This window comes from Nuphar pumila, chromosome 2 (genome assembly GCF_984573655.1).
Source record: "Nuphar pumila chromosome 2, dmNupPumi1.hap1.1, whole genome shotgun sequence".
NCBI classification, from domain to species: Eukaryota; Viridiplantae; Streptophyta; class Magnoliopsida; order Nymphaeales; family Nymphaeaceae; genus Nuphar; species Nuphar pumila.
The window spans coordinates 147503969-147518467 of NC_143250.1; the positions used below are offsets into that span (position 1 = coordinate 147503969).

Consider the following 14499-nt stretch of genomic DNA (forward strand, 5'->3'; position numbering starts at 1 on the left):
ATGGCAGGAGGCTCTGAGGAGCATTCGGAAGATATCGAAGTAACGGGTAACAATGAGGCGGAGAATGACATAAGTAGGCTCAAAAGCTTTTCACATCTCTATGCGCCTAAGAAACTTCCAGCAAAGGTATACCACTCCTTCTGGCTCTTTTGAAGTTTTAAGAATTGGAGGAGTGCAATGAAACAGAAAAAAAAATGGGTTGTTCTTAATTTTGTTGTTTCTTATGGAAAAACAGGAGTATCAGACAGCACAGACATTGCTTCTTGCTTACCAGTCCCTTGGAGTTGTATATGGAGATATAGGGACGTCCCCACTTTACGTTTTCTCATCCATTAACCTTCCAAATCCTTCAGAAAGGGATATATTATCGATCTTTAGTTTGATTTTTTGGACTATAAGCCTGATAGCTTTGACAAAGTACGTCTTCATTGTACTGCGTGCAGATGATCATGGAGAAGGTAAATCATCCTGCTTGATTTTATGTGAATTGACTTTTGAATCGTCTGATTTCAACACCAAGTTAGGTTTTTATAAGATTCAAAAAAAAATTATCCTTTTTCTCAAAAAAAAAAAAAGATTTAAGTGTGATTTCCTAGCAAATGACGATGCAGGTCAGATTTTTGAAAAACAACCTCAAAACCCCTGCCCACTGGTGGCAGGCACAAAAAGGGTGAGGCACCTGCCCGTCTCTCTCTCTCTCTCTCTCTCTCTCTCTATATATATATATATATATATATATATATATATATATATAGAGAGAGAGAGAGAGAGAGAGAGAGAGAGAAGAAACCCTGGCAAAAAAACAGGTCACTTAATTAGCCCACCTCCCTGAGAGGTAAACTCCAGGTGGGGTCATTGACACCCAAGCTCTTACAAAACACTAGTTTAAAGCAACCACACATCCAGTAAAAAATAAACCTGGGATAAAAGGGTCAGCACCTTCTCTCGAAGCCTGCTGCCACGGCGAGTGTAAAAACTGTATTATATGATGTTAGTGATCTTGTTTTCCTTTAGAAAGAGTCTTAATGATCCTCTTTTGCCGTATCTACTGTGCAGGTGGCACGTTTGCTCTGTACTCGTTGTTGTGTCAGCACATAAAATTTCATAACAAGATCACGGGGAGGATCATAAGGCTGGATTCAGACACAAAGCTTAGGTTTCATAGCGAGGAAAGTCTTTTAAAGAGCAAGACAAAGGCGTTCTTGGAGAAGAGCCCAGGCACCCAATCTTTTATAACCTTTGTTGTCTTGGTTGCTACATGCATGGTCATTGGTGATGGAGCACTCACTCCTGCAATTTCAGGTAACAAACTTCTCTTTCCTTAAACAATTCCTGCTGCTGCTGCAAACATTTTGTTTAATCTAATTTCACGAGAAAATACTTAGCTGGCATCTTCTTTCCCTTTCTTTTCCGTCATGAACAAACATCAAATCATCATGGTAGTAAAGTGTCATGCTGGCACAAGCGGGACCTAGATTTTTCCCACCACTTACTACTTTTCATATGTAAAAGTGTCAGTATAGTTATCCTGAATCGTTTGGCCAACAATTCAGGTGAATCTGCCAATACTGATATTGAAGTGAATCGTTCTGAATCGGTCATAAAATAATTAAAAAATAATGTGTCAATCAGAATATGACAGGTGTTAAAGCTATTAAAATAATATTAAAAAATAATTGTAAGTATTTTTTTGTATTTATTATAAAATAGCCGATTCAGGGGTGATGCTTATCGATTTTCTGCTTATACGAATACGTATAAGCCGATTCGCACTGATATTGACAATATCAATGTTGTCAGTATAGGTGTCGGCCTTGAATTGTTCAACGATTCAGGTGAATCGGCTGATACTGATTCTCAAGTGAATCATTTTGAATAGGCTACAAAATAATTAAAACATATTTAATATTGTGTCAATCATAATGTGACACGTGTTAAAACCATTAAAATAATATTAAAAATACTTTTAAGCACTTTTATATTTATTAAAAAATAGTCTATTCAGGTTAGTATAATATCGATTTCCTGCCTATAAGTATCGGCTCATACAGGCGGATACTGACAACATTGTGCAAAATTTTTCATACCTCCCTCCAATGAAAGCTTTCTCACGAGAAGGCTGAGCTGGCAGGATTTTTAGAAATCTGTGTTCATTCCCATAAGGCCTCCTTTCCTTCCATGGGAATGAAACAAATTGACAAGCCCGTAATAGATTATTCCTTCTTTATGTTTCCAAAAAAAACATTCTTAGTTTGATAAATAATATGATAGTAAGAAATACTTGGTCATTTACTTTTGGCATTTGTATTTGCAGTGCTTTCTGCTGTTCAGGGCATCCAAACTAGATCTTCACAGATCAAGACTGGTACAGAATGATATAAATTTTCCTTGGTTGGTTTTTATCCTCATTTATTTTCACTTAATGATGCTTAATTTTTTTGGGGGGGTTTCCTAATGACCAGAGCATGTTGTGATCTTCTGTGTCATCATCCTTGTTGCCCTCTTCATGTTCCAGACCTACGGTACAGGCAGAGTCAGCTTCTCCTTCTCCCCCATCATGCTTGTTTGGTTTACATCAACTGCATCAATTGGTGTCTACAACACCATAGTTTACTATCCAGCAATCTTCAAGGCACTGTCACCACACTATATCTATTATTTCTTTTCTAGAGACCTTAAGACTGCATGGCAGCTTCTTGGATCAGCGTTTCTCTGTGTAACAGGTGGGCTGACAAATTTAAATACTGCTCCACAGATCACATAAATTCACAATCTTCCTTAGTTGCCTTGGCGTAAATCTACAATTTTTTTGGGTTCAGGTGCTGAAGCTATGTTTGCAGACTTGGGACACTTCAACAAGAGAGCAATTCAGGTTTTTTGAATTACTTGAATCATATGTGACTTGTATGCTTATAAATCTATTTTTTCTGTATAATAATGATGCACGGTTTGGAGATGCAGACAGCATTCTCCTTCATAGTGTATCCAGCACTGATCTTAACTTATGCTGGGGAAGCAGCATTTCTGATGAAGAACCCAGACAAGATCAGCACTACCTTCTACAGCTGCATTCCGAGCCCGATATTCTGGCCGATGTTCATGGTAGCCACACTGGCAGCCATTGTTGCAAGCCAGGCTTTGATCTCTGCAAGTTTCTCCATTATAAGGCAATCTGTGGCACTAGGTTGCTTCCCTCGTGTGAACATACAGCACACCTCCAGCACCCATGAGGGTCAAGTTTACTCCCCAGAAATCAACTATTTCCTCATGGTTATGTCTGTTTTGCTTGTTGTTGGATTCAAAGGTGGTGCAGAGATTGGCAATGCATATGGTATATGCTCTCTCTCTCTCTCTCTCTCTCTCTCTCTCTCTCTCTCTCTCTCTCTCTCTCTCTCTCTCTCTCTCTCTCTCTCTCGAGTGATGCCATTGTATTAGGAAATCAATTGATGCATTTTCCTTGTGATGCAGGAGTTGCTGTTGTGTGGGTCATGCTCATTACCACAAGCTTGATGGTGGTGGTTATGCTCACCATTTGGGATGCCAATATATTCCTGATACTGCTTTTTTTTATACCATTCTTTTTTGTGGAGGGTGTCTACATGACATCCTTGCTTAACAAAGTTTCACAAGGTGGATGGGTTCCCTTTGCACTGAGCACCTTCTTCTTGATTATCACACTGTCTTGGACATATGGTAGAAGCAAGAAATATGAGTACGAGGCCAGCAGGAAGTTGAGCCTAGATGGCTTGAAACAACTAGCCTCTAACCCGGAGCTTGCTCGCACCCCTGGGATCTGTTTCTTCTGCACAGACCTTGTCAATGGTGTCCCTCCCATTATCACACACTATGTTGAGAATGTCGGGTCTCTTCGAGAAATCATGGTGATAGTGACCGTAAGAATTCTTCCTATCAAGACAGTTCTTCAAGATGAGCGCTTCTTGGTAGGAAAATTAGGCCCTGGAGTGTATAGGTGCTTGGTGCAGTATGGCTACAAGGATGTGCCTAACATGGAAGGAGAAGAATACATTGCTTGTATAGTTGGCAAGCTGAAAGAAGAGACTGAGAGTGCCGAAGAGAACAGACAGATTGAAATGGCTGCAGGCAAAGGGGTTGTTTTTGTTGTGGGAAGAACCATAATGAAAACAAGTAAATCAGATGGTTGGTTCGAGCACATTGTAATTGACAAGATCTACAGGTTTCTGCAGAAGAATTTCAGGTCAACAGTTTCAACGTTGATGGTTCCCCCAGCAAAAACGCTGCAGGTTGGAATGCTGTATGAACTCTAGAAATCTTGATTATGGTTGGTGTCAGCTGGTGATCCAGAAGTCATGATTCTGTGGACTCAGACCCCTGTCTTGTTTTTTCCTTGTTATTTTTAGTGTAAGATGAAGTTATTCGCAATCTATTACTGTGGAAGCAAATTTGTTCCGTCGAGTTTTTTTGGTCATTCTATATGCATGGTGAGATCAATTACCATCTAACTGGCAATAGTTAGTTAAACAATTACTCTCTAACAGCAATAGTTGGTTAAACTGACATTTTGCTCTCTCTCTCTCTCTCTCTCTCTCTCTCTCTCTCTCTCTCTCTCTCTCTCTCTCTCTCTCTCTTGTGGACAGTGTGAAAGGAATAAAAAAGAAAATTGATGAGGGAAGTTGAAGGCCCACCCGGTCAAAATGGATCTCCTGGTATGGTTTTGGGTTCATAATCGATCTGCCCCCACTATTTATCCACACAACAGGGAACGTATATTAGAACATTTTATTTCCTTCAACCGTACATTATTTTAAGTAAATGATCAATGGCATATATTGCATCAACATAACAACCATCCTAAAATAGGCCAAGTAGGTATGTTAAAGGCAACCGCATAGGAGACATACTCAATCTGCCAAGACAAACATGACCTTTGTTGAGTGGATGCATACAAACAAAAAGGAATCATGATTAGTTGAGACAAGCGATATGCTGCCTTTTTTTTCTTTTGGAGAGAAGTATGCGGCTCTTTCCACTCCTATCAAGTTCAACAAGGCTCCATAGTTCCTAAGTGACTGCGGACAGACTTTTTACCTGGCATACCATCGAGTCGATTCATCAAGTTACACACAAAGGTGCTTATGAAGCACTCAAAGTAAGCATCAACAGGAGACTCATTGCTCAGGAAATGCAGAAACTGCTTGATGCTTTTTTCAGAAGGAATATGATTCAATGACATTTGCATTTCAACAAATAATGACAACAATTGCATCAAAACTCCAGAATGCCAAGAAGGAAAATGGATTTGCTATAAACAAACGTAGTTCTACAACATTAAGGGACACAGGCAGTTATCTGCACAAAATCAGGAACACCATTAATTTGACCAATATGACCCTGCAGTACATACAGATGTGCTTTGGCAGGATAAGAGGCTTTGTTTTCACATGATTATAAGCTTTCAGCAATAACTTAAAGACATGGGACATCTGGGCGGACTGACCTCGGGCCTTGGTCATGAAAAAATGGAGTAAGATGAATAGTTGAACCTGGTTTACCAAATGCCGCCAAAGTAGCTTGTACTAAATCTCTGCGAGGTCATAAATTTGCACAACCCGACAATGGATACAGAGGTCAACAGTTTCCGTTTAATAAGGTCTGTATCTTGCTGTTGTTCTAGGAGCTCGACTTGGAGCATATTCATGGGACAGCTCTGTGCTCCCACTGCCTCTGTACTGTGCCAACTATCAAAATCAAGCAAATGATAACCGGAATCAATATGTGTTGGTGAAAACCACTTCATATGTTGCACAAACTAAATGGTACATACATGAAACTGACAAAGGCACGCAGCAGCAAAAACATTTGTGGACAAATGCCATGAGTAGAACGCAAAATCTTGCATTGGTGTGTGTGTGTGTTGGGGTAGGGGAGAGGAAAGAATGGAGCATTCAAACAGATATTCCTTTTTGTTGACAGCTAGCTAAAAAACTTAAGATTGTCCACATGAAATTATGCTTTTTTGCAACCAAAGTGATGAACAGTCAAGAAATTATCTACAAAGTGGAAATTCTTGAAGTTCAGGAACTCACCATAAGATTGTAAGATTGTTGGTTTGTCAAAATCTTGTAATGACTATCCCAAACTTGGGTTGTAGATGATCCACCTAAAGTAGCACCAACCATTACAGATGACGAGGGATCTAAATTACCTCCACTCTGTGCTTCATCAAGAGGAGCTGGACGATCCAACACAATCTGTGAGACAGAACAACGGCAAAGTCAGTGTAAGATGAGCAGCATGGATAAAATCATGGGACGGATTCACAAGAGGTTCAGAATAACCAATGAGAAACAGTGCCAGAAAACCAGCTGCAGAAATTCTTACAAAAAATAAATAACTAAATCTCCAGCAAGTGATTAAATCATCATCAGCAATTCTAAATCATGAAGCAATTGCCCGCTTGACGCTTGACAATTTGTGACACCAGGTTGAGAACAACAATCTAGATTTCAAAGATCCCGTATCTGGTAGAAAGCATACATTTTTTCAAATGAATCCTTGCATCTGGAAAGTGATGAATTTTGCAGATTATTCAGGATAATCTCCAAAGTGTTTCACAAATGTTAACTCATGTTAACCATTTCAATGTATCACAAGAAAGTCACTTTACATGACTGTTAAGAGGCAATCTGGTGCAATAACTAGGACAAGGAACTCTAATGGTAGGAAGGCATAAGTGCCAGGTCATGCTAGAAGATAATGCCCAGTGCATGCATGTGTTAGAGAGAGAGAGAGAGGCAATTCTATGATGAATATTAAAAAAACTCAACCTTTTACATAGAATATATCAATGACTCTGTTAAAGACCTTCGTGCCGATTCGACTAGTGCAACCCACCTTTAATCAATTGAGAAGAAATCTCTAAAGAGTCCATCTCTGCCACAGGTTCCTAAAGAAAGTAGTCCAGCAAGTAATCTTGATATCAAGGAAAGACTTGGAGATCAAGAATATGGATATGGAAAGTTTCTAGAAAAGTGTAATGAAAATATAAAAGAGTACAAGTTGGTCCCCCTTATGGGCATACAAGAACACAAGAACATATACAATCAAGACCACTTATGGGTCAATACAAGAGCACAACCACACAAACCACTTAGGGGCTAAAACACAAGAAAAAGTATAGAAATATTATTAAGAGAATGTTTATGAACAAGCTTCCCAACAGCTCTATTCCAAGGGCATTATAAGGACTATAAAGACTTTGAGAGAAAAAATAAAATACATTAAAAAGAAAAACTTTAAAGTGCCCTCTAGGAACACCACTAATTACATAATGTGTAATGACCAAAATACCTCTAATGGGTTTCACTTATATATATATATATATATATATATATATATATATATATATATATATATATATATATATATATATATATATATATATATATATATACAAACACAGTTTAGCACTCCCCCCTTAAACTTATGGTATAATCATCAAAAGTTTGTCAAGCAAAACATAAAACCAGAGAGAAGGAAGAACTTTCATAAAAAAGTCGGCTAACTGAAATTCCGATGCTACATAAGGCAGGATGATGGTCGTCTTTAGATACCCTTCACGAACATAGTGGCAGTCCATTTCAATATGATTGGTGCGCTCATGAAACGTGTAATTGCTAGATATGTAGATGGCGCTTTTATTGTCACAGCATAACCTTGAGGGTGCGAGCATATGCACCTTAAGTCTTCCAATAATCTTCTCAACCACACGATTTCAGATGTTGTGGTGGTCATGACACGATACTCAGTTTTAGTGAACGACAACAACACCTTTTATCGCTTCTTGCTTTTTCAAAACACCAAGAAGTCACCTACAAACATACATAAAACTGTAGTTGAGCATCTATAATTAGGATTTCCTCCCCAATATGAGTCACTGTAAGCAATTAATTCGAGTGGGGAGGAGAAAGACAATACAATCCCCTTAGAAAAAAAATTTGTAAATATCTAATGATACGCATAACGGCACTCATGTGCATAGTGGTAGGATAACGACACTCATGTACATAGTGGTAGGAGAATGCTGAAATTGACTGACCGAATAGATTGCATGTAAGATATCGGGTCTAGTAATGGTCAAATATGTGAGGCCCCAATTATTTGGCAGTAAGGAATAGGATCATCCAGCGGTGTGCCATCATCTATCTTCATTTTTGCATTTATTACTTTAGGAGTGTCCATCATTTTCTTATCTGTAATGTCCGACACGACTATGATGTCAAAAGCAAACTTGGATTGAGTTAGAAAATAGCCATATAAGCAGAATATGCAACCTCAATCCCTAAAAAATATCTAAAAAAGCCTAAATCAACTGTTTTAAAGCTTTGTTTCAAAATATTTTTAATAAAACTAACTCTTTGTTTGTCTCCACCAGTGATGATCATGTCGTCAACACAGAGGAGGAGGATAACAATACATACAGCAGATCTCTTAATAAACATAGTAGTGTCAATATAATAGGAAGCAAAGTCAAGTTTAACCATAACAGAACTAAAACGATCATACTAGGTGGTTGTTTCAAACCATACAAGGCTTTCTTTAAATGAATCACACTTCCAATAGGAACCTCATATCCAAGTGGTAGGTCCATATAAACTTCTTCCTTCAATTCACCATTGAGGAAGGCATTCTTGACATCCAATTGATAAATAGGCCAACATCTAATGGCAACTACAACTATAAGGGTTCTAAAAGAAGTCATTGTAGCTACTGGAGCAAAAGTTTCATCATAATTTATGCCATACTCCTGAGAGTGATTATGCCTCTTTAAAGTTTCATCACTTTTTTGTTTTAATTTTAAATACTCATCTACAGCTTTGGACTTCTCTAAGGCTAGTATTTCATCATTCATAACATTCATCCATTAAAAATAACTTTTGGCTTGTTTATATGAGAAGGGTTCAAAGTAAGAAGATTTTGGCTAGACAAATTCTATATTGAGTAAAGTATTCCTAGGATACAAACCTATCTAAAGGCCTATGTATTCTTTCTGATTTCCTAAGAGTGTTTTGTTCAAGATTTTCAATGCTAGAATATTGTTTTAAGGAAGTGGAATGTCTATCATCAGTTCTTCTGTATTGGATAACTAAAGGTCTATCATTAATATCATGGGACTCACCACACTGAATGTCATATTGAGGTTCATCATTAACAATATCATTGTTGTTTAACATTTCATCCTTACATTTAAGAGACAATTCCAAAAAAGAGTAATCATTTTTTTTCTTTAATAGGCACATTTAAATCAAAGAAACTTTTTTCCTATAAAGGTAACATCACTTGATATATAAAGTTTATTATGCTTAAAATCATAACATCTAAATCCTTTTTTATTTTTTCTATAACCAAGAATGGCTTTTGGAGAAAGTTTGTCATTTTTATTGGTAAGAATAAAACATTTACATCCAAAAGTTCTTAGTTTGAAATAGTTGGGGTAGTTTTATAAAGTTTCTACAACAACAACAACAACAACAACTACGCCTTCATCCCAAAACAATTGGGGTCAGCGATATGAACCAAAAAAGAAATTCATTTTGGGTCTTCCACATGAATCCTTTTCCTCCAATCATTTCTATCCAACGCCATGTCCTCGGTGAGGTTCAAAGCATTCATATCCTTTCCTATCATCTCCATCCAAGTCTTCCTAGGCCTACCCCGACCTCTTTTAACTAATATATTTTCCCATTTCTCCAACCTTCTAACTGGAGCATCATTAGGCCTTCGCCGAATATGTCCAAACCACCGTAAACGATTCTCTCGCATCTTATTTTCAATGGGTGCAACACCTACCTTCTTACGTATCTCTTCGTTCCGAATCTTATCTTTTATTGTATTTCCACACATCCATCTAAGCATCCGCATCTCAGCTACACTCATTTTTTGAATATGATGTCTCTTGGCAGCCCAACATTCCGTACCATATAGTAAAGCGGGTCTAATAGTCGTCCTATAAAACTTTCCCTTCAACCGCAATGGCATTCTACGATCGCACAGCACTCCAGTAGCACTTTTCCATTTCATCCACCCAACCTTTATCCTATGATTTACATCTCCATCAATTTCTCCATACTTTTGAATGATGGATCCCAAATATTTGAAATAATCATTCACCGGTATATCTTGCTCACCAAGCTTCACTACACTCCCATCCCTACTTCGTTGCTTACTAAACCGACATTCCATATATTCAGTCTTACTCTTACTCAACTTAAAACCTCTAGCTTCCAATGTCTGTCTCCATAATTCTAACTTAGCATTAACCCCAGCTCTAGACTCATCAATCAAAACAATATCATCAGCAAACAACATACACCACGGTACATTTTCTTGAATTGATCTCGTAAGCTCATCCATCACTATCGCAAATAGGAAAGGGCTTAAAGCAGATCCTTGATGTAACCCAACCGTTATCGGAAAATTGGTTGTCACCCCTCCACAAGTGCGGACATTGGTTACTACTCCTTCATACATATCTTTAATTATACTAATGTACTTTAGAGAAACACCTTTCTTCATCATTGTCCACCAGAGAACGTCCCTAGGTACTCTATCGTATGCCTTCTCTAAATCAATAAAAACCATATGCAAATCTTTGTTCCTCTCTCTATATCTTTCAATAAGTTGTCTAAGAAGATGTATAGCTTCCATAGTTGATCTTCCAGGCATAAAACCAAATTGATTCTCCGATATCATGACAACCTTCCTCAACCTAGACTCAATCACCCTCTCCCAAAGTTTCATAGTATGACTCATGAGTTTTATACCACGATAGTTTGTGCAATCTTGTATATCACCCTTATTCTTATATAAAGGCACCAAAGTACTCTTCCTCCACTCATTAGGCATCTTATTTGTTCGCCAAATCAAGTTAAAAAGATTTGTCAACCATTCTAAACCTTTCTCTCCCAAGCATTTCCAAGCCTCGATAGGTATACCATCTGGGCCAACTGCCCTTCTTGATTTCATTTTCTTCAAAGCCTCTGCAATTTCTTTCTTTTGAATCTTGCGCATGAAGTCACGATTTATCTCATGAAAAGGAATGGAGAAGTCTCCAAGATCTTGAGCATGACTATCATTAAATAGCTTATCAAAATAATCTTTCCATCTCTCCTTAATCTCCTCATCTTTGACTAAAACCCTTTGCGTTTCATCTTTGATACATCTAACCATACCCAACTCCTTCGATTTCCTATCTCTCATCTTTGCAAGCCTATAAATATCCTTCTCGCCTTCTTTGGTATCCAACTTGTCATAAACCTCCTTATATACCTTAGCCCTAGCGTTTCGAACAACTTTTTTAGCTTCCTTCTTTACTATCATATACTTCTCCAAATTCTCATTATCACGACTCTTACTTAGATTTCTATAACACTCTCTTTTAACCTTAATAGCTAATTTGACATCCTCGTTCCACCATGATGTATCCTTACCTAGTGGTGCACCGCCTTTAGACTCACCCAATACCTCCTTAGCTACTTTTCTCATACCACCCGCTATCTTATTCCACATTGATTCTGAATCCTCCTCGAGACACCAATCAACTTCCTTAACTACCTGCTCTACAAACATTCCTTGTTTAGCTCCTTTCAGTGCCCACCACTTAATTCTAGGATCTATCCTATGTCTATCCCTTTTGCGGCATTGTCTAATTCTAAGATCTAAAATTAAGACTCTATGTTGTGTAGCTACACTTTCTCCTGGTATAACCTTACAATTGATGCAACAACCCTTATCTCTCTTTCTAAGTAGGAAAAAATCTATCTGACTCGTATTAACCCCACTTTTAAATGTTACTAGGTGAGACTCCCTCTTCCTAAACCAAGTGTTTGCTAAGATCATATCATAGGACAAACAAAAATCTAAAATTCTTTCTCCACTTTCATTTCTTTCTCCTATACCATAGCCTCCATGGATATTCTCAAATCCATCCCTACTAATGCCTACATGTCCATTAAGGTCACCGCCGATGAAAAGCTTTTCTCCATAGGATGTCTCTTGTACTACTCCATCTAAATCTTCCCAAAATTGATGCTTAATGGAATCATCTAAACCTACTTGAGGTGCATAAACACTAATAATATTAATAATATCCGTACCTAATACTAATTTAATAAGTAAAATTCTATCACCCTTCCTACGGACCTCAACTACATTATCTATAAACTGACGACTCATAACAATCCCTACTCCATTCCTATTCCTATTTATTCCTGTATACCAAATCTTATATCCCCAAGGTTCTATCACTTTAGCTTTCTCACCTACCCATTTGGTCTCTTGAAGACATAAAATATCAATCTTTCTCCTACACATAACATCTACTAACTCTACCAACTTACCAGTTAAAGACCCTATGTTCCAAGTGGCTAACCTAATTTTATGGTCTTGGACTAACTTCTTTACCCCCACCCGTCCAACAAAGTGAGGGAACCCTTGCCTATTTGACACCACACCCGGGCGCCGGTGTGACGCGTCGCTTCTGGGCGACGACCTAGCAACCCTTGCACATTTATCACTGCCTCCGGGCCTAGAGAGTACAGCGCGTCGCTCAGTAGGGAACGCCCCAACGAAATTCTCATATTGGTTCACTTTCATAGGATATGACAAAGTTTTTATGCTGGCTGTCACAGGCCTACCGCAACCCTCCTCCTTTATCCAGGCTTGGGACCGGCAGTTTTATAAAGTTTCTCATAAGGAGAAATATTTTAAAGTTTGGATGAAGAAAGTCTATTTATAAGGTATACCGAAATAAGCGCAACTTCAGCCCAAAAATGTTTTGGAGTATATTTGAAAATAAGCAATGTTCTAGTGGTTTCAATTATATGCATGTGTTTTCTTTCAGCCAAACTATTTTTTTGAGGCATGTTTGCACAAGATCGTTGATGAAAGATGCAATGATTTTCAAATAATCTTTAAAGTCATTTGACATGTATTATCCTCTTGAATCAGAATGAAATATAGAAATATTGGTTTTAAGCAAATTTCTAACAAGGTTATGAAAAGTTTTGAAAGTTTCAAAAAACTTCATATTTGTGCCTAAGAAAATAAATCTACGTGAATCGAGAATAATTATCCACAAAAATTACATAATAAGTAAATCCTCATTTAGAGGCAATAGGAGCAGGACCCCAAACATCTGAATATATTAATTCAAGCAGTTTGGAAGCAAAAAAAGTTCTCAATTGAGATTTTTTCATTTTCTCAAGAATACAATTCGTACATTGGATTTTTTCATTACAAAATTTTCTCAATTGAGATATATTGGATATTTTAGAGATGCTGGATAACATATCCACAAAAATTTAGTCTATGATGCCACAAAAACATATTCATTTTTTGTACATTTAAACAAAAAGTATCTTTGGTCTCCTTCTCTATGACCTTCCCCAATCTGTTTGTCGGATTAGAAATCCTGGATAAAACATCGATCAAAAGTGAAGAAGATACTATAACCATGGTCAATAATTTGGGAAACTGGAAGAAAATTTAAATTATGTTTTGGCACAATTATGACTTTTGAAATAAAAATTTTTGAAGAATTTATAAAATTTTCAATTCCTTTAATTTTAAGAAAGGATCTATGTCACATGTGTGCGGGTGCGGGGGTGTGACACTTTCAACAGGGGTGCGGCAAAATATATATATATATATATATATATATATAAAGTCCAAAAGTTGGACATAAATGACTCCGGGTGCGTTGACCGCACCCAGGGTCAGGTTGGCTGCACGTGCACCCGCACCCGACGCGGGTGTGGCACCTAGTTGGCCGAGTCCGTGTGACATAGGAAAGGATCCAGCTGCAATAAAATAATTAAATCTACTTGAATTAATGCTATAGTCGAAGAGTATAGTTTCATTTGGGGTCATATGAAATAAAGCACTGGAGTCTATGAGCCACGTGATCTTACCGAGAGGTGAGAAAAAGAAGACCACGACACCGGTTAAGAAGGATGAGCCCTTAAGGAGCGGTTGTAGAGCTTCTACGAGTTGAGACAAAGACATGTTTTTGTAATCGGAGTTGTTGATATCTTTGTCTTCTTGAGGAGCTTCTAAGGTAGCTACTCTTTTCTCATCCTTTTTGAATTCTGGGCAAAAAGGTTTGATGCGCCCTATTTCTCCTCAGTTATGACAAAAGATTTTCCCTTTTCTATTATCATTTTTTCAATCATCTCCCATCATTGTTCTTTGGCTTACAATTATTTTTGTCGAAATGAGGCCTAGAAGGATGAATATTGGCATCGGATCTAGAAACCATCAATACATTATCCTTGGACTCCCTAGATTCGGTCATGGATTTTAGCATTATTTCTTCCATGCAAACTTGGGCTAAAATTTCATGTAAAGGTGGAAGCTCCTCTTGATTTTTGTTCCAGTGGATAATAGAAACTTGAACATGTTCAAACTCGGGCCTAAGCCCTCTTATAAATTGAAAAAATTGCTCCCCAAGGATTTAATTTT

The 14499-nt window shown here is 37.7% G+C and overlaps 2 protein-coding genes across 3 annotated transcripts in view; one reads left to right on the forward strand and one right to left on the reverse strand.

Moving 5' to 3' along the window:
* On the forward strand, positions 1-4286 carry LOC149847570 (potassium transporter 26-like). Its single transcript, XM_089994229.1, has 8 exons — positions 1-126; positions 236-458; positions 1057-1302; positions 2315-2365; positions 2463-2723; positions 2820-2872; positions 2962-3331; positions 3469-4286. The coding sequence occupies exons 1-8, from the start codon at positions 1-3 to the stop codon at positions 4284-4286; spliced, it is 2148 nt and encodes a 715-aa protein (XP_089850355.1).
* Positions 4287-5258: 972 nt separating this feature from the next.
* The window catches only part of LOC149847571 (uncharacterized), a 49440-nt gene continuing 40199 nt past the window's right edge, over positions 5259-14499 (reverse strand). For both annotated transcript variants that reach the window (XM_089997101.1, XM_089997100.1), the window contains exons 14-15: positions 6066-6230; positions 5259-5717 (exon numbers count right to left, since the gene is read on the reverse strand). In XM_089997101.1, the coding sequence (XP_089853227.1) occupies positions 5622-5717; positions 6066-6230 (261 nt within the window). In that variant the 3' untranslated portion in view covers positions 5259-5621. The remainder of the gene's footprint in view (positions 5718-6065; positions 6231-14499) is intronic.

Coding starts and splice junctions, on each gene's coding strand:
- LOC149847570 (XM_089994229.1), top strand. CDS start 1: ATGGCAGGAGGCTCTGAGGAGCATTCGGAAGATATCGAAGTAACGGGT. Junction 459..1,056: donor TGCAGATGATCATGGAGAAG/GTAAATCATCCT, acceptor TCTACTGTGCAG/GTGGCACGTTTGCTCTGTAC. Junction 2,873..2,961: donor TCAACAAGAGAGCAATTCAG/GTTTTTTGAATT, acceptor TTGGAGATGCAG/ACAGCATTCTCCTTCATAGT.